Source organism: Erpetoichthys calabaricus, chromosome 14 (assembly GCF_900747795.2).
Source record: "Erpetoichthys calabaricus chromosome 14, fErpCal1.3, whole genome shotgun sequence".
Taxonomy (NCBI): domain Eukaryota; kingdom Metazoa; phylum Chordata; class Cladistia; order Polypteriformes; family Polypteridae; genus Erpetoichthys; species Erpetoichthys calabaricus.
The window spans coordinates 47,685,132-47,706,282 of NC_041407.2; the positions used below are offsets into that span (position 1 = coordinate 47,685,132).

General features: G+C 39.6%; 1 protein-coding gene across 1 annotated transcript in view; it reads right to left on the reverse strand.

The window, feature by feature from the left end:
* Window positions 1–21,151, reverse strand: part of col16a1 (collagen, type XVI, alpha 1) — a 346,728-nt gene that overhangs the window by 76,846 nt on the left and 248,731 nt on the right. Inside the window, exons 28-38 of the mRNA XM_051936205.1 lie at window positions 20,467–20,602; window positions 20,309–20,340; window positions 14,354–14,461; window positions 14,152–14,274; window positions 13,448–13,501; window positions 13,327–13,368; window positions 13,188–13,223; window positions 6,581–6,634; window positions 5,544–5,612; window positions 5,406–5,459; window positions 74–100 (exon numbers count right to left, since the gene is read on the reverse strand). Coding sequence (XP_051792165.1) covers window positions 74–100; window positions 5,406–5,459; window positions 5,544–5,612; window positions 6,581–6,634; window positions 13,188–13,223; window positions 13,327–13,368; window positions 13,448–13,501; window positions 14,152–14,274; window positions 14,354–14,461; window positions 20,309–20,340; window positions 20,467–20,602 — 735 coding nt within the window. The remainder of the gene's footprint in view (window positions 1–73; window positions 101–5,405; window positions 5,460–5,543; window positions 5,613–6,580; window positions 6,635–13,187; window positions 13,224–13,326; window positions 13,369–13,447; window positions 13,502–14,151; window positions 14,275–14,353; window positions 14,462–20,308; window positions 20,341–20,466; window positions 20,603–21,151) is intronic.

The window sequence follows — 21,151 nt, forward strand, 5'->3', positions numbered from 1 at the left end:
AGAAATTCTGAAGAGATGGGAGTCCATGGCTTCTTTTTCAGCAGACTCATATATTTTAAGGTATTTTACTTACCTTGTCACCTTTGACTCCTTTATCTCCCTAGAACAAAGCAAAGCAAAAAAAAATCATAACAAAGCTAAATTTTATATGTTTTTTCTTTCAACTGCAACACACAAACAGATTGAAACCGTGTCTTCCAGTTACTTCCTTAATGTAGCCTGTAAAAATTTCCAGAATTTATTATGATTCTGCCTAGATGACAGAAGCTGTTTGGTGTTTGTAACTTGCCGATCGTCTAAACCTGTTTTAGTACATTTTTGACAACACAGAAAACTTGATTTAATTAAAATATTTAAGGCTATTATTGAACAAAAAAACAGCCACCTTATAGCAAAGATCTTCAAATTTACTAAAAACAAATTTAAAATAGGAAATCTGCATTCACTATTTTTCTTTCACCATCTTTAGGAAATCTCACCTTCACCATGTGTCAGGCTTTAGAACTGCTTATATTGCCTGTGTTGTTTATATACATCAAAATAAAGGAAACAGGTCAAGTTTGCAGCTTTTGCCAGTGACATATCATATTTGTCTGTTCACTCCATATTCTGAGTGTCACTGACCATGAAGAAATACAGTGCTGTCTAACTAAATCAGGCCTTTCTTGTCTTTTGTGTATCTTCACATTTCTGCTTTGTGATACATCTTTGCCCAAATGAAAATCATTAGCTGCATTTTAACCAAAAATATTAATCTTTTTTGAGTTGGGGGATTCAGTGTAAATCAGTTTATTGCAAATACAACTCATGAATCTCTGGTCATTTTATACAGCTTCTCTACTTTCGAGCACTAGAATTTCTCATGAAAGCTAGAGGTCCACAGAGACTACTCACTGCTGATTGCCATCGCCCACATGTGCTTACTGTCTTCTTGAAGAGGCACTTCTAGCAGCCAACTACCCAGTGTTCTTATTTGCCCTTTGAATTATAGCATCTGCAATTTACACTGCATCTCACCTTTGAGATATCCATCATAATCACTCATGATAGTCACTTAAAGTAGCAGATATAAACTTACTTTTTAGCAGACGAATTTATGTAGCCTATTTAAGTGCTGAAAGTTATCCATAAATCTAAAAAAAAATTTTTATACCACTGCTATGAAATAAATAAAGTTGGTTTGATTTTCCTTGGCCATTTTGTAATCTGTCAAAAATCTAATTCCATTGATCCTGGCTTTCCTCAGTTTGTATTTATCATACTCTATGTTATAATGCAGTAAGTGCATATATATATATATATATATATATATAATATATATATATATATATATATCTCCATTATAAAAAAAAATCTTGCAACGAGACATGATCTTTGGAAGAGAGATCTTTTGAAGAGAGACAGAGAGACACTCTTTAATATTCTGCGATAAACATCCGAAACGTCGCACAAAATGTAGATCACACAGCACGGCAGCAAGCCAACAATTGATCGAGCAAGGAAGAGATAAAAAAAAAAAACCAACTGTTATTTGTTTCCCCATTGTATCACCGTTTAAGAGGGGTTTCGGAGGAGCAACGGCATCTCCTTGGGGTGTGTTTAGCCCCCCTCTTCACAATGATATATATATTTATACACACACACATACTATCAATCAACATTTTAGAGCACTTTTCCATTTTTATTGAAATTTAGCAATTCAGCTCCAGTTAGTAACCTTTAATGCTACAAACTGGTAAACTGCTAGAGGTTAGAAAAATGTTTAGCCTACCAAAAACATGAAAAAACAACTTTACAGCATTTCTGAAAAAAATTGAAATCGATTAAATCTTGAAAGTTGATGCAAGTAATTCCTAAAGGTGTCCCAGCTTTTGTTGAAGTCTTACAAACCCACTGTCTGTATAAAAGCAGTATTAGAAGAAATTGTGTTTCTACCCCATCTGAAGCATTTCTTGAACAATACTGTGGTGTATTGCTATCATAAATAGAAGAAAAAGGCAATTAACGAAGTAAGACAGACGGACCATTATAACCCTTAAAGATGTAGGTCTTTCCTTTATAGAAATTACAAATAAAACTCAGGTGTCAGTGAGTACAGTTTTCTACGGTGTCAAAAGAAACGTGGAAGCTGGAAGAAACTCTGAGAGGTACAGATCTGGCAGACCTAACGCTGCAACAGAATCAGAAGACAAGTTTCTGAGAGTCACCAGCTAGCATCACAAGTGTCTCAGAAGACAGTGGTCAAAGTAAGTAAGTATCAAAGTTAGCCACGAAGAGAAGAGTACAAGCTGCAGGTTTGGGAGGTTGAGTGGCAGTAAGAACCACTGTCATACCACTGTTTAAACCAACAAATAGCATGTTTTTACTCGCCTCTACTTGATATTCGCTGAAATTCTTCTATTTTCCCCCGTGTTTTTGCCAGTCTTTTCACAGAACGCTGAGCTTAAGGGCTATTTTTATTGATTTGCATATTCAAAGAGGCATAATTCTGGGAGGAGACGGGTTGGGACAGCAGGCATATGCGTTACTTTTTATGTTGAAGTTGGTGTACGCACAGATTTATGCATCTGGATTTTCTTGTGCTTACGCACATTTCCGCTTTTGTCCGTATGCCATGTTTTAGTGTGAATTCTACGCATGACATTATGCATGAGGGCCCCTGGAGTCCTTCTGGATACCCTATAAAAAGGGGCCAGTTATCACCACTCAAGGGCCAGAGTCGGGAGGAAGAGGACAAAGTCTGAGGAGGAGTGGAGGCAAAAGGACTGGTGGCAAAAGGGACTGTGTGAGCATTGTGTGCTTTATGTACTGTGCTGTGGGTAACCGGGTGAAACACTCCCCAATTGTAAATAAACCGTGTGCTGGGTGCTAAACCTGTGTCCTGCCTGTCTATGTCGGGGTTAGGGCGGCTATACGCGCTCTGGGCTTTCTGAAGTGAAAGACTTGGTTCTACCAATCTCTTTTCAACCCTAAATGATCCATACTATTTAAATGAGTCTTCTTCAGGGATACTACTGTATATGTGACATCAAAGAGCTGAGATGTGAAAGTGCTCTTTTGTCAAGTTTATGAGTGAGACCTTCAATGTCCCAGCTTTCAAAATTTAATGACTGACCAATATTCATACATATTTTGCATTTTTAAGTTCATTTTAGAAATAGGAAAAGCCAAATAACATTGTTACAATGTTTTAACTTTTAGCAATAATGTAATATTTTGTTTTCTTTCTTGGAATTTGGCAGGGTTAGCTTCTAAGCCCTGCAAATAGTAATGCTTCAGAGTGTCAGTGTTAACACAGTATAAGACAGACATAGACATGTCTTGCTGTTTCATTCCAATCCTCATTAGTCTTTTGTTCGTTAATTTTAGTATATACTGTAGGTATTTGTAATTAAAACTGAAATATAAAAAATACCTAAAAAACCTTGACAGGCAAAACCAATGATGCTACCACAATGAAAAACACGTCTTATAAAAAAAATCGAGGATCAGATAATCAGCTTTATTTATTCTACTTGGCCACAACTGCACTCACCGGCCAACAACTAAACCAGACTCACACAAAATGTGTCTCTTCACGCTGAAGGCTGGACACTAACAGAAAAGAAGCATACCAAAACCTTTAGTGTTCCCTGCTCAGTAAACTGCTTTAATGAGAATGAAACAAAATAAATGTCAGTTTCAAATACTCTAACCAAGTGTCTATTTTCCTCAGAATTGAAGTATTATTGTTACTTAATTTACCCAGGATCATATTTTCTTTTTTTCCTCAGTATACAGTAATGTGTTTCTCAACTTAATCTGCCTTGGAAATAAAAATTAAGGCTATGCGTTCAGTCTCTTCTGGCCTTAAAAATTACATTTACAGATATAATTTGTACCCAATACCTAAACTGGTCAGAAGATAGTCCATCTTATAATGAGAAGCAAGTTATTCAGCTGTAAATTATGCCCTTAAAGATGAATGCTATGGTGAGGATCACCAGGCAGATTCCTCCAAAGCACCATACAGCAGGGCACACACATCATAGAAAGTGCTCATAGAACAGGGTAGGCACCCAAGCAACCATTCTGGCTTTTACATAAAATGAAGGTTTCACGGTTTGAGAGGAGCAAGGGATCAATAGACAGCATTTTAGCCTGCTAATTTTCAAAGAAAAAAATCCATGATGTTTGGAAATGACTTATTACCCTTCACCATAACCATAAAGAGACTTCAGCCTCTAAACCACAGTGTAAAGTTTAATGCAAGTTCACATAAAAATACTTAGAAGTGAGTGGGTAACTAAACAAAGGAAAAATAGTGAATTATATTTTTTATTCAGTGGTGAACACTGGGTATAGTTTCTGACCTACTTTTATGATTTCAATACTTTGGTCTAAGCCCTTGTTAAATCCAGTTAGAACTATTATTATACATATTAAAGGGAAGAATATCATTATTTAGACAATAGCATCTCCTAAGGTATTTTTAATCACTCTATTTCTCAAATACATTTATTGATATAACTAATTTGGACAGTCAAAATGGGAGTTTGAGCATGTGAATTCTAAGTAAAGGTGTTATATTGCCAAACAATAAAAAATATATTAAATTTAGACATTAAACATTGTGTGTTCAGAATAGTTTAATAGGGAGACTATTATTATTTTTTATGTGCTTACATTTCATTGATCATATTCACATTATGCACTGCGTATCAATAGGCTTTGTTCTCTGCTCATGTACAGAGCAGCTATTTATCCATAAATGGGCAGACTGTGAACTTGCCCAACTATAAGCTCATGCTCCATCTATGGCCCCTACCCTGAAATGTAATCCTTGCCCCAAATCCAACTTATTGTGTTCCCTGGGAACAGTACATCTTTGGCGGTCATTTCATGACAGGATTTTAAATGGTAGCATACCCCTTTTGGCCATTCTATCATTATGCCCTGTAACAGCACTTTTGAGTTGGCTTATTCAGATCACATACTATAAAATATAGATACCTTCTTTTATTATGTTTTTTTCTTATGCACATGGGCATCTGAAGGTATCTCATGTAGCTCTTTGGGCATGACAAGTTTTGCAAATCACTTTGGAATTCCACACAGAATGATCAGTGGATATGGTTGGCCAGTAGATCATGGAAGTGAGTTCCTAATACTTATGTGTACTCTCATGCTAATTTTCATCCTTCTTAATAAATGTGTTAATAAAACTTTAAAAGTGTCTAGGGCCTCATCTAAAGAAAACAAAATAAAGTCTTCTACACTTTATGTCCTAGACCACGTGTGCTCAAAACATCATTACAACTTATAGTCTACAATTCAATGGTTATTATTATGGTTATCCTTTCTTCCAGGTCTGAGTGAATTTATATGGCACAATTGTAGCACATGGCATTTATTTTTGTACTCACAGGTAAGCCGCCTTCCCCAGGTAAACCATGTCTTCCTGGTAATCCATTCTTGCCCTAAGAAATATATAGGATGGACAGAGTTGGAAATCATCTTTGTTTTTGTGTTACTTGATTTTTGATAATAATGTAAATACTAACAGGGGGACCAGTTACTGCAACTCCAGGAGGTCCCTGGGGACCTGGTACTCCAGAGGGTCCAAAAGATCCCTACAGATTGATAAAGAAAACAAAATTAGATATTTCATTCTTGACTAGAACAGAATGCATAATAGTGTTTTTACAATATCAATGTTCAGTCTAAAGTTCCTAACACAGTACAGTAATCCCTCGCTACTTCGCGGTTCACTTTTCGCGGATTCACGACTTCGCAGATTTTATATGTAAGCATATCTAAATATATAATGCAGATTTTTCGCTGCTTCGCGGGTTTCTGCGGACAATGGGTCTTTTTACTTCTGGTGCTTGCTTCCTCAGTTGGTTTGCCCAGTTGATTTCATACAAGAGATGCTATTGGCCGATGGCTGAGAAGCTACCCAATCAGAGCACGCAGTTAAGTTCCTGTGTGCTGCTGATTGGCTCAACGACGGAGTGTTGCATTAACCAGGAAGTCTCATCTCACTCATTCAGCATTAACGTGCTACTGCTTCAGGGGCCGTGTCCAAGCGCCAACAGAAGATGCAAACGATTGAAGAAAAGGTAAAAGTTTCAATGATTCCACGATTCTTTTTATTTAAAAAGGAGGAAAAGCATATAAGATCTACGGCCGCAGTGTCCTTTAACCAGGGCGCAAAACGAGTTGCAAGTGGACGTGATAAGACAGTAGTCTGGATGGAATCTGCTTTAGGAATCTTTGCAACAAGGTCGACGACGTCATGACCGCCTACAAGCTGCTACGTGTACTTCGCTATACAGTAAGTGTAAACTTATCTACCGATTTCATATTGTTTAGCAGTTGTCCCTGTTTATTAATAGAGTAAAGGGTGGGTTGTAAACATACAGGGAGGGTTTAAAAACGTCTAAATACACGTTAAATAATTAAATATATATGGTGTCCCTACTTCGCAGAAATTCAGTTATCACGGTCGGCCTTGGAACCTATCTCCCGCGATAAGTGAGGGATTACTGTAACAGCATCATGATACCCAAAACATTGAATTTAGAAAAAAATGTCTAACCTTTTCTCCTTTTAGACCATCTTGTCCTGGGACTCCAGGTGAACCTTTAATGCCCTTGGAAACAAAAACATTTATGATTAAATGCTGCCAATCCAGGAATGTTTCATAAAGCAGGTGTTTCTGACCTGACTGAGAAATATAAATAGTAAGAAGCAACAATTTTCTCAGTCATCATAATAGAAAATAAAATATTTACATCAAAAAACAAGAATATTATATTTTTCTCATTTACATATATATATATATATATATATATATATATATATATATATATATATATATATATATATATATATATATATATATATACATACATTTTCAATGTCTTAGAAAAGAAGTTTAATTTGTAAGCAATTTATAAACAGTCTGAATGGTTTGCATGATAAATATACAAGAATAAATAATTATTTGTTACATTAAAACTGAATAATTGAAGATTAATACAATATTATACTATAAGCAACTGTAAATGCTACACAATATGTCAATTGTTTTACTGATATTTATATTTACTGTATATGAAAATTGGTCAGATCACTGACAACCTGCACTTCTGATGATATTACTTGACAGTCAGTTAACTTTTTCTCTCCATGGGCCCATAGCACATCCCCTCTGACTATTTCAAAGGATTCAAATACGTCTGGAATGGTGATGTATCAATACACATTGACAGAGACTGCCTAAATTACCTCTTGTTAAAACATTGTCAATGTACTAGAAGGTCAACACCCACTAAAATGTTAATGAGGCTCTTATTTATGACTCCAACAGCTTAAGAAATAAAACATATAAGTTGAACTTTAAAGGACATTAATTTGTTTGAGTATTGACAAATGCAGTACTTACAATGTAGTCATATATTCAGTCGATTGATTTTTATTGTATGAACTGAAACACGTCGCAAAGCAGGCACAACTGTATAGCTCTTTACATATGCAGCACAACACACATTATATATAAACACAAATAAAACTGGGGCAGTTAAGTGCCTGCTGAAAGCTTTTTGTAGCAAAAGTGTGTTCTTTCTTGATTTCATTTAGTTATGTAGCTTTATGAGTAACTGGGGGATGTCTCATGTGAATCTAACTGTTAATCTATAAATGTAGAAAATAAATGTATTCAGACTACAAGGCTAATCATTTCATTTTTAATTCTGTTTGAACTATTAGTCTTATATTGTTGACAAATTCCTTTTATATCAGACATCCCAGAGAGTACAGAGAACACATTTCTAGACGTTGTGATGTGATAACTCCTTCCGTTTCTCATTTTAACTCAAAAATTTCTAAAACTTATTTTAAAAAATAATGTGCAATCATTTGTTAAACCTTATTCTACACCCGGCATCAGCCTTGCTTCTTTTGACTGAAATAAACTGACCCCTGGTTTGTGAACAAAGTACAGTTAACTGTTTTATGGGTTTTGTATTCTTTGCATATATATTTTTACAAAATATATGCTTTTCACTTATTTACACTTCTGTAATGAAATATCTTTAAGCAATATCTATATAAATAAAATTCTTTTCGTGTTTGAAACGGAAATGACGTATGACCACGGGTAACGGAAATTACATATGACCACAGAACATATTATAATATAGGAACTTATTATTTGTGTAAGAGTTATTTTACTGATATTGAAAAGAAGAAAAATGACTGTTTAAATAAGGAGCTGGGAAGGTGAATGTAAAGAAGAAGCCAGCAGTAAAGCAAGTGAGACTCCGTAATAAGGACGGTTGGGTGCACAGAGAAGGAGTGCCGGCTAACTTAGAAAGACCTTCGGAGCACACGGCTTTACTTTGCTTTTATGGTGCGGGCGTCGGCCATGGACGGACGCTAACGCCGAGACACCTGGGTGAGACGGACTTCTTCCTTCAACAAAGGAATCATCACCAGGCCGGTGAGATCGCTTCTTTTACATTTAAATTCAGTATACGAGTCAGCGTATCTGACTTGATCACTTGATTCATTGCAGATTTCCCAGGCTGTGTGAATTTAGACTTTAAAGCAAAGTTAATATAAAAGAGACTGGGGAACGTGTGGGGATTGTGTATGTGTGTGTGTCTAATTTATATTTGTACTGTATATAGATGTAATATAGGTTTAAGTACTGTGAATATATTTGTGCTGTTTGTAAATAGGGTAATTTTCTGTTTCTTTTCCTTGCTTGCTTTCTTTCTTTGCTGTTTCGCCATTTTCTGGGGAGTATATTATAGAGTGTTTAAGGGGGTGGCATATTAATTAGGGTTTGTGTAGTTATTATAGATTTGACAAGGATTTAAAGGGTGTTTATTGTTTTGTTTGATTTATAATATATTCTTTTTTGATTGTTTAAAGAATTGTTAGGGTGATTATTTCCTTTGTATAAATTCATAAAAGACAACTCCATCAGGATGGGTCTAGTGAATTCTATATCTGTAACGAACAAAATTTTTATCTTAAAGGATTTCTTCGGATCTAATGGATTGGACTTCCTCTGTATAACTGAAACCTGGTTGTCTCCCGGTGAGTCCAGTGCCCTCTCTGAATTGTTGCCGTGTGGCTGCTTGTATTTTAATTCCCCGTGGTCCTCAGGTCGTGGTGGAGGTTTAGCGACTGTCTTCAAACCCAACTTTGATTGTAAACAGCGGTTTCTAGCTGTTTCTTTCTCCAGCTTTGAACTGAGTCTTTTTGAGTTGGGTCGTTCTCCTGTGCTGCTTTGCGCGGTGGTTTATCGTCCACCAGAGTATAATAAGGATTTTATAAGTGACTTTTCTGACTTCTTGGCAGAATTTATGCCAAAATATGACCAAGTTTTAATTGTTGGTGATTTTAATATTCATGTCTGTTGTACTGAGAAGCCTTTGGTGAAGGACTTTTTAGATTTGATGGATTCTTTTAGTCTAATTCAGTCTGTAACTGGTCCCACTCAGAAATGTGGGCATACACTGGATCTTGTCTTTTCTCGCGGTGTATCTGTTCTTAATCTGGAAATTGGTGATGCAGTATTTTCAGACCATATGCCCGTTTTATTTGATTTTGTTCCTCTCTGTCAATTTACTAAACCGTATGCACTTGTTCGGCGCTGCCGTGCTCTTAATTCTTCCACTACTGCTCAGTTTTCTGATGTTTTTAATTATAAAGTGACTTCACAGCCCTCTGTGTCTTCCAATACTGAGGAGCTAACACTTCAATTTAATTCTGTTTGCCAAACTGCTTTGGACTTTGTAGCACCATTAAAAAACAGGAAACTAAAGCCCTGCTCTGAGCCGTGGTTAAATGCTAATACCCGTGCATATAGACGGGAGTGCAGGAGAGCTGAGCAGAGGTGGAAAAAGGACAGGTTGCAGATTTCTTTTGAAATATTGAGAGAAAGTTGGTTGTGTTATCAGAAAGTTTTGAAAGCTGCAAGATCAAAATTTTTTTCTGAAGTTATTGGGTCTAACTCTCACAACCCCCGTGTACTTTTTAACACATTGAGTTCTGCACTTAATGTTCATGAACCTGTCTTTCTGGAAGCCTCTAGGGAAACTTGCGATAAATTTCTTTATTTTTTCTTGAAGAAGGTTGTAAGCACTAGGGCCCTCATTTCACCACCTTCTCATGATCCATACATTTTAATACCCTGTTTGGCTGTGTTTGACCACTTTGAGCCTGTCACTTTGTCCTTTTTAAAGCAGCTGGTTTTCAGTATGAAGCCATCTGGCTCCCCTCTTAATGTTGTTCCTCCTCGACTTTTTAAGGAAGTCTTTTCTACCTTGGGTCCTTCTATTCTTACTATTATTAATAGTAGTTTGACCTCTAGTGTGGTGCCTAAAAATTTTAAACATGCTGTCGTGCAACCACTGCTGAAAAAAACGGGTCTGAACCATTATGTTATGTCTAACTTCAGGCCTATTTCCAAGCTACCTTTTTTGTCCAAACTCTTGGAAAAAGTCATCTATACCCAACTGAAGTCCTTTCTGGACAAACATGCAATTCTGGAAGTGTTCCACTCTGGGTTTAAAACTCACCACAGCACTGAGTCCTCTCTGTTAAGGGTTTTTAACGATATTCTTTTGACAGTGGACTCTGGTGACTGTGTACTACTTATGCTTTTGGATTTAACAGCTGCATTTGACACGATAGACCATGAGATCCTCATCTCTAGGCTGGAGCAGTGGGTGGGCATCACAGGTTCAGCTCTCCAATGGTTTAGGTCCTATCTTTCAGACAGAAGTTTTTGTGTCAGTATTGATGATTTTACTTCCACCTCTGTTGCCCTCCCCTGGGGGGTACCACAGGGCTCCATCCTGGGACCTCTTCTGTTCTCCTTGTACCTGCTGCCACTCGGTACTATTTTTCGGAAACACGGTATTTCCTTTCATCTTTATGCAGATGACTGTCAGGTGTATTTCCCACTGAAGCGCCAAGGTCCATGTTCTGTCTAGCCCCTGCTTGATTGCCTTACTGACATAAGGAGTTGGATGGCACTAAATTTTCTAAATTTTAATGAGAACAAAACAGAAGTCATGCTATTTAGGCCCAATAGCACCAGCGGGACCCCTTGCATTGACCTTTCCACTGTGGCTAAATTTGTGAAATCCATGATCACAAATTTAGGTGTAAAAATTGACTCCACTTTTAAACTTGATAGCCATGTGAATGCAGTGGTAAAATCTTGCTTTTTCCAGTTAAGGCGGCTGTCAAAAATCAAGCCTGTGTTGTCTAAGCACAACCTTGAAACAGTGATACATGCTTTTATAACATCTCGTCTAGATTACTGTAATGCGCTTCTTTTTGGAATTAGCCAGGCCTCCATGGCTCGCCTACAGCTGGTGCAAAACGCTGCTGCTTGATTTTTAACTGGCACAAGAAAGCATGAGCATGTTACCCCGATTTTGGCTTCCCTCCACTGGCTTCCAATTCGTTTTCGAATCCATTTTAAGATCCTTGTATTTATTTTTAAATCTCTTAATGGGTGTGCCCCTCTTTATTTGTCGGAACTGCTGCACCCTTACGTACCATCTCGCTCCCTCAGGTCAGCAGACCAGAAGCTTTTACGCGTTCCCAGGGCACGATGCAAACTCCGAGGTGAGTGAGCTTTTTCAGTTGCAGCCCCAAAACTCTGGAACAATTTGCCATTGCATGTTAGGCAGGCTCCTTCGCTAGCTGCCTTTAAATCCTTTTTAAAAACACATTTTTACTCTCTGGCTTTTAACCCTGTATAATGTGGTGGCTATTTGTATACTTTTTATACTTCCTATTAAGAATATCTTCAGCTCTTATGTGTTTATGTGTTGTTTTTCTTTGTACAGCACTTTGGTCAGCCTTGAGGTTGTTTTTAAAGTGCTTTATAAATAAATAAATAAATAAATAAATAAACTCCAGATGAGGATATCAAATTGGGGCTAAGGTTCGGTTGGGTTCCGTACTTAATAGAATTAATTTTCCTAAGAGTAGGAGATTTTTGTGTGTGCTGAGCTCTTCATTCAACCTAAGAGGAACGCGCTACACCTTGATAGTAAGAGAGATGAAGAAAACAGCTTTGTGTCTTTCTACTTTTTAACTGCGCCGAGCTGTAAACAATGTGAAGACGAGACCGCCTTCAGCAGCGAGGGGTCATAAAAATAAAGTGGACGCTGGGAGGGGCAGAATATCGGGCTTTTCCTCCGGGTCAACAGCTTCGCAGTTTCAGGCAGCGTCCTCTCTTCTCGCACTGTTTGTCACACTTCCAAGTGCCCCGTCGGCTCCTGGGACAGTGGAATTCTTTGCGAATAAGTGTAATCAGCGCTATCGAACCAGGACTCTCTTGGTAAATTGCGGTGCATGGCTACTTACTGTCCCTTAAGATGAATTCGGGTCACTAAAACCCCCCAACATTCAAGGTTGCTTTTGTGATGAATTCTTTTAAGAAAATGGAGGGTTTACATCTAAAAAGATGTACTGACCTCTTCATGTTAAGTATTAGACTTGGGAATTGTTTGGACCTTCTGCCCGTTAAGCACGGAAAGGCAGCGTCCACATTTCTCACAATAATTTTTCTCACATTTCCCACATTTCTCACATAGTGCAAGGTTGTCAAGCAGGTAGTTTGCCCAAAACCACTGCATTAGTACTCAATGTATCTTTACTTCTTAAATGTTAATGTTTGACTGTTTAATAATTCATATGCTTCTTATATCTTCTACAAATTCTTTTATCTAAATGTTTTACTCCTTAATAATTAATATTTATATAATTTCTATTTATTGTAAATGCTCTTTATTTGTTCAAAAATAACATTGGTAATTAATAAACTTATTTTATAAATACTACATTTTAGTTTTTTTCCCTTGCACTGGGTAATCAGCTAGTAAAAATATAAATTTATATTGGTAATCTAAAATAGTTTTTCATAAAGTGCTTGTTGCATCTACATATCTACATTTATTGATTTCCCAAAATATTCACTTAAAATATGCTGAGAGCAGTGAACTCTTTATGTCTTCAAAAAAACAATTGCAAGACACAATCAAAGATCCAACAATAAAGTCACAGAAAAAAAAATGCTTACTTCTAGGGGAACACACAATCAATTGTCAAATATTATTACTAGTTTTGCACTTCTTCCTAGAGCCTAGGAAACTAGAGCCACAACTCACCGGCTCTCCAGGAGATCCCTTTTCTCCAACTTCTCCCTAAGAAAAATTAACAAAGAAATGTGCTTTTGTAAATAAAACATGCAGGTGACTCACACTGTCACACACCACATCTCTCTAGGGTTTTATACTCTATGCTTACCTTTGGTCCAATTTGACCAGCCCCTGGAGCTCCTGGTTTGCCCTGAAAAAAGCAAACTTTTGAAAAAAAACATGCCAGGGCATTTTATGCTCACCCAATGCCACGTAAGTTCTATACTCACCTGACTGCCTTTTGGCCCAGCTGGTCCTTGAATTCCTGGAAGTCCTGGTTTTCCCTGAAACAGCAAGATAAAGAAATGAACCATAATAGGGCTGCAGGGCGTCTATATGAGTACTATTCTCCAACTCCAGAATCCTGTGTTTGAATCCAGACTTAGGTTCTGTCTGTGTAGATTCTGGACAATTCCTTGTGTTTACGTTAAATTTCCACCAGTTTGCTGGAATAGGATTTGTCCCCCACGATTTCTGAAATGGACTAGGTGGGCTTGAAAACGGATGGATGAGTTTTAAAATGGGACAGCAATCTGTGGGTCCATATCAAAGTATAAAGGTAAACTTATAAAATGATCAAGTTATAAAGCAATTAAGACTCCTTTCAGGTATGCTCCAAGGAAAACTTCCATTACCACTGGAACTATCTATTTGCCCACATTGCTGAAAATGGTCAGATAAAAAGAGTGAACAGCTGGGGATAAATGCATTGGTGGCTAGGGAAGTGTGTTAAAAGAGATGTCACTAATGTATCAGGAAGACAGGGGCATGTGGCAAATCAATTTCAACTTCAAACTGAAACTGCCACTTACTGGACATGTAAATGACAACAAAACAAATAACACATTTTAAATGGACTAATGTCTTCCTGGTGAGGCAAACTTGAGAACTAGCAGCATTTATGATTTTCTTTCATTATAAAGTCAACACTTACATGCTTTCCAGCAAGACCCATTCCAGGGGGTCCTGGTTCCCCTCTCTCTCCTTTCTTTCCTGAGACTGGAATGGCACTCTTTAATCCTTCGGGAAGAGGTGCGCATACTTCACATGAATCCCCCTACACAAAAAGCCAAGTTAAATCACCTTTTCAGCTGTACTTTAATTCAAACATCAAGATGCTGTTTGTTATCACTTACCTTTTCTCCCTTCAGCCCAGGGAGGCCTTGTGTTCCTGTCTCTCCAGGAAGTCCGGGTGCCCCAATCGTTCCTGGAGTTCCTGAATCACCCTGGAATCCCTGTTCTCCCTAATAAATTGGTTAATTTTTTTCAAAACAAAAAGTGTTGGTGAAGTAATTGTATACAGTATTTAAAGAAAAGAGAAATGGAATCTTTAGTGGAAGCTGCTTTAGCAAATGATTTTCATCTAATCAAGCCAGATCATGTTTGCTTCTGTTATTTTATAATTACCTTTTTTACTGGTGTTGGTATTGGAAACTGACTATTCTTGAAAAATGATTCAGAGTTTAGAGCTACATATTCTTATATAATAAGAGCACAGGAGGATTACATGACTTGTTCAACATCACACACTGAGTTAGACCAGCAGATCTAGTAAAGAATCACACATATATTAAGAACAGCTTTGCGAAAATTAATAGAATTCAGCACATGCTGTAGATTTATAAGTGATGCTAAAGGTGGTGGCAATTGTTCACTTAAATCTAGTTTGTATGGCTTCTAAATTCCAGTGAAATGTTTTGAGCAAGTTTTATTTAAACACCTACTTCAGATGTTAAACTCTCTCCAATCCAATAAGTCTATTGAGCATCATGATGTGCTTGTTAGTCATTCTAAAAAACACCTTTTAATATCTGAGGACTTTAGTAGCGATTTAAATCTGGTGACCGGGAGCTTCACAGAACAGGAGACTAATTTAAAATGAATAATGCAGATGTTGTCACACGTGAGCATTGGAGACAGCTAGAAAGACTAAAGAAGGTAATTCCACGCCAGGCCAGGGGGTGGCAGGGTAAAGTAACCCTTTCTCTTTTATCCCTGCAGACCAAACACATCACTTCTGGTTCCAGGCCAGATAAGGTCACTTTCAGTTCTGGACCTGATGACATCACTTCCCCTGCCTTGCCTTAAAAACCCAGCCAACTTCCTTCTGTGAATCAGGTCTGTTGTGGACTCAACCTGTACAATACTGTACCTTCAATTTTCACTTGTTGCAGCCTTTATTCAAGTATACAGGTGGCTGACCCAAACCTTTTCCACGTGTCAAGGTTTATCATTTTACAATTGTATAATTCAATTGTAAATCTCCGACACCAATTGAGATTTAAAGTTTAAAGTTTTAGGTCAAACTTAACTTCACAATCATGGTATATATTAATTTGTTCTTAAGTGATTTTTTTTATTTGGAAAAAATTACATCCATGTCTTTGCAGTTTAAAATGAGGTCTGTCCTCAAGTATAAGTTTGGTATTTTTCAAGTCAAAGTTATTTCTTCTCAAACAAAATATATTTACATTTGCCACAAAAACTGTGTTGTAATGTTAAACATACTGTATGAAAAAAAAATATTTAGCCTGTCCTGGCATTTTACATTGTTCCCTATGGGGCACTGGGCATAAAACATAAAAATTTACCAAATTTTCAAGCCAAAGCAGTTGTCAATTATTGATGAACGTCTTGCAATTACACAACACACTATAAAATAGCCCCCTCCTCGAACCGCCACCTTATCGTGGTGGAGGGGTTTGCATGTCCCAATGATCCTAGAAGCTCTGTTGTCTGGGGCTTTATGCCCCTGGTAGGGCCACCCAAGGAAAACTGGTCTTAGGACAGGAATGAGACAAAGAGTGGTTCATCAAACCTCCTATGAAGAATAAAAAATTTGGACGCCATTTTCCCTCGCCCAGACGCAGGTCACCGGGGCCCCCCTATGGAGCCAGGCCTGGAGGTTGGGCTCGATGGTGAGCATCTGGTGGCCGGGCCTGCACCCATGGGGCTCAGCTGGGCACAGCCTGAAGAGGCAATGTGGGTCCCCCTTCCCATGGACTCACCACCTATGGGAGGGGCCAAGGAGGTCGGGTGCAGTGTGAGTTGGATGGTGGCCAAAGGCGGGGACCTTGGCAGTCCAATCCTTGGCTACAGAAGCTGGCTCTTGGGACGTGGAATGTCACCTCTCTGAAGGGGAAGTAGCCTGAGCTAGTGCGCGAGGTCGAGAGGTTCCGGCTAGATATAGTAGGGCTCACCTTGACGCACAGCTTGGACTCTGGAACCAATCTCCTTGAGAGGGGCTGGACTCTCTACCACTCTGGAGTTGCCCCTGGTGAGAGGTGCTGAGCAGGTGTGGGCATACTTATTGCCCCCTGACTTGGAGCCTGATCATTGGGGTTTACCCCGATGGATGAGAGGGTAGCCTCCCTTCGCCTTCAGGTGGGGGGACGGGTCCTAACTGTTGTTTGTGTGTATGCGCCGAACAGCAGTTTGGAGTACCCACTCTTTTTGGAGTACCTGGAGGGGGTACTAGAGGGCATACCTTCTGGGGACTCCCTCGTTCTGCTGGGAGACTTCAATGCTCACGTGGGCAATGACAGTGAGACCTGAAAGGGCGTGATTGGGAGGAATGGCCCCCCCGATCTGAACCCGAGTGGTGTTTTGTTATTGGACTTCTGTGCTCGTCACGGATTGTCCATAATGAACACCATGTTCAAGGACAGGGGTGTTCATATGTGCACTTGGCACCAGGACACCCTAGGCCTCAGTTCGATGATCGACTTTGTGGTCGTGTCGTCAGAATTTCGGCCACATGTCTTGGACACTCAGGTGAAGAGAGGGGCGGAGCTGTCAACTGATCACCACCTGGTGGTGAGTAGGCTTCGATGGTGGGGGAGGACGCCGGTCAGGCCTGGTAGGCCCAAACGTGTTGTGAGGGTCTGCTGGGAATGTCTGGCAGAATCTCCCGTCAGAAGTAGCTTCAACTCCCACCTCCGGCAGAACTTCGACCACGTCCAGAGGGAGGTGGAGGACATTGAGTCCGAATGGGCCATGTTCTGTGCCTCTATTGTTGAGGCGGTTGACCAGAGCTGTTGCCGTAAGGTGGTCGGTGCCTGTCGTGGCGACAATCCCCAAACCCGTTGGTGGACACCGGCGGTGAGGGATGCCGTCAAGCTGAAGAAGGAGTCCTATAGGACCCTTTTCTCCTGTGGGACTCTGGAGGCAGCTAATAGATACCAGCAGGCCAAGCGGAATGGTTGCTGAGGCAAAAACTCGGGCGTGGGAGGAGTTTGGGGAGGCCATGGAGAACGACTTTAGGACGGCTTCGAGGAGATTCTGGTCCACCATCCGGCGTCTCAGGAGGGGGAAGCAGTGCAGTGTCAACACTGTGTATGGTGGGGATGGTGCGCTGCTGACCTCGATTCGGGACATTGTGGGTCGGTGGGGGGAGTACTTTGAAGACCTCCTCAATCCTACTAACATGCCTTCCAATGAGGAAGCAGAGCCTGGGGACTCAGAGGTGGGCTCCCCCATCTCTGGGACTGAGGTCACCGAGGTGGTCAAAAAACTCCTTGGTGGCAGGGCCCCAGGGGTGGATGACATATGCCCAGAGTTCCTCAAGGCTCTGGATGTTGTAGGACTGTCTTGGTTGACACGCCTCTGCAACATCGCATGGACATCAGGGACAGTGCCTCTGGATTGGCAGACCGGGATGGTGGTCCCTCTCTCTTTAAGAAGGGGGACCGGAGGGTGTGTTCCAACTACAGAGGGATCACACTCCTCAGCCTCCCTGGAAAAGTCTATTCGGGGGTCCTGGAGAGGAGGGTCCACCAGATAGTCGAACCTCGGATTCAGGAGGAACAGTGGACCAGCGCTACACCCTTAGCAGGGTCCTGGAGGGTGCATGGGAGTTTGCCCAACCAGTCTACATGTGTTTTGTGGACTTGGAAAAGGCATTTGATCGTGTCCCTCGGGGAATTCTGTGGGGGCTACTCCAAGAGTATAGGGTACCGGACCCCCTGATAAGGGCTGTTCGGTCACTGTACAACCGGTGTCAAAGCTTGGTTCGCATTGCCGGCAGTAAGTCTAGGCGCAGCCAGGGTGTTCAGGGGGTCCGGTTTGGTGGTCTCAGGATTGGGTCACTGCTTTTTGCAGATGATGTTGTCCTGTTTGCTTCATCAGGCCGTGATCTTCAGCTCTCTCTGGATCAGTTCGCAGCTGAGTGTGAAGCAGCTGGGATGGGAATCATGACCTCCAAATCCGAGACCACGGTCCTCAGCTGGAAAAGGGTGGAGTGCCCCCTCAAGGTTGGGAGCGAGATACTGCCCCAAGTGGAGGAGTTCAATTATCTTGGGGTCTTGTTCACGAGTGTGGGAAGAATGGAGCGTGAGATCGACAGGCGGATCGGTGCAGCGTCCACAGTGATGTGGGCTCTGCATTGGTCTGCCGTGGTGAAAAAGGAGCTAAGCCGTAAGGTGAAGCTCTCAATTTACCAGTCAATCTATGTTCCTACCATCACCTATGGTCATGAGCTATGGGTAGTGACCGAAAGAACGAGATTGCGAATACAAGCGGCTGAAATGAGTTTCCTCTGCAGGGTGTTTGGGCTTTCCCTTAAAGATAGGGTGAGAAGCTCAGTCATCCGGGAGGGGCTCAGAGTAGAGCCGCTGCTCCTCCGAGAGGAGTCAGATGAGGTGGCTCGGGCATCTGATCAGGATGCTTCCTGGACGCCTCCCTGGTGAGGTGTTCCAGGCACGTCTAACCGGGAGGAGGCCCCGGGGAAGACCCAGGACACGCTGGAGGGACTATGGAGGGACTATGTCCAGGGAGAGGAAGTCTGGGTATCTCTGCTCAAGCTGCTGCCCCTGCAACCCGATCTCAGATAAGCGGAAGAGGATGGATGGATGGATGGATGGATGGATGAATGGATGGATGAACTATAAAATAGCTTATACATGTATGTAATTTTTAAACAAAAAACACTAATATTATGAGATTTAGCTATTTCAAAATAATATCAGCTGTGTGTGCAACCTCAGGACTTATATTGTTCCAGAATAACCTTTCACTCCCTGGAGTGTGGTTTCTTCTCACATGCTAGATGGTTGGTTTTGTTTTGATTTATTTCTGTATTTATGTGTGAACTTACTCAACAGAAAACATACAGAGTCCTTACTTTGAGAAAAATACTACAAGAAATATGCAGTAAAATGATTATTTTGCAGTCCCTTTTGTGCATCACAAACACAGAAGGAATGTTCCTTTTATCAAAACTCAAAGAGGATGTACTTGGTACGTTTTTAAGCTTTTATTTTCTGTTGGAGCCCCATAGGGTTCATTATAAAATATCAGGGCTGGTTATGTATTTTTTAAAATTGATAGAAAACTTTTAACTTTATAACACAATTTCATGTGGCAAATACATATATGACATGGTTGCTAAGAAATGAGTTTGACTTGAAAAATACCAAACTTATCCTTTAAAACTTATATCCACTTTGAAATGGGAAAGTTTTTGATTTCTGAAAAACACCAATCCTTTTCTTTAACTCTATTGTCATTATTTGGACAGTATACTGTATATCTTTCTGACAGTCATTTATTTCCATTAAATTGACAGAGTACCTCCTGTAACTGTTGTCATTCAGTTATAGTAAGCATTGTGGAGTAATTATTCAAAGGGCACAAAAGAGGAAGAACTGCAATGGAGGACTAGGTTTACTTTTTATTACACTGGTCGAAAAGGTTGCTGAGAGGTCTGTTATGTTAGGTACATCCCCATTATACCTATTATGGTGGAGTTGCTATCTGGGGATAACCTGCAACTTTAAATGTGAGTTTGGACTCTGAGGTACAGAGGCACAGGACGAAATCTAGACGTTCTGCATGTAATCCCTGACTTTTATGTGATTCCTTATGTTTTTTATTTCCAATACAAACACTCCTGTTTAACTCTTTTTCTTTGCTTTCTTTCTGAGCTCAAGGATGGCTTGGTAACACCCCCAATCTTTTACAACAATTGTTAAAATAAATAGTAGCATGGGCTTGTTAACTGAAAATGGTAGCCATCACTACAATATATTTTATATTTTTGTCATGGAAGTACAGCATAAAGAAAGTGTTAAATTGTATCCAGTGTTACCTACCTTATCTCCCTTTACACCAGGAGCTCCATGTACTCCCTGTTTGAGGAAAGAACAAGAGACACAATTCATAAGCATGTCATCATTTGAACATAACAGGAAAAGTAGTAAGAGTATAAAGAAGTAAATGTATGTACTTAGGCATATAGTAGCAGCATCACTTACCTGTTTACCAGGCTGTCCAATGCCTGGTTGTCCTGGCTCACCTTTCTCTCCCATTTGACCAGGCAGCTGGATAAAGGTCTGTGCACGTCCTTCTTCAGGAGAAGGTGTTGGACATAGCCCACAGGATTCTCCCTGTGAATGTGAGGTAAAAGTGAATGGCCAAAATTCAAAATTGACGCAAGTGTTTGCAGTCTCTGATTTTTTTTTATTTTAAACAAGAGATTGCAACAAGTCTGAAAGTATGCATATTTGTATATAAGTAACACAACATATAAAGACATGAAACAATCAATAACAATATTTATTTTACAAGAAGTTATTATATGCAAAGGAAAACAAATCAAAATTAGGTAAGAAAAATGATGCATAAATAGTATGCAAAAATAAATAATGCACACTTACTGTACATAAGATAGATATTTAATTAAGGGAAATAGAGTCCTTAAATATAGATTTTTTTAAGTCTCTAAATGATGGTCTGATTATAAGCTCAGTTGGTCTGTAGCGATTCCAGACCAAGAGACCATCCAGGTTTCACTGGGCATTTTGTCTAACAAATATTCTTAAGTTGTTCTTTAAAAGAATTCACTTCAAATTAATCTTTTAATGTATGCTCCTTATTTCACACTAAAAACTATGATAAACACCATATTATTTTCAGTGCCAAAATTTATAAAGTAA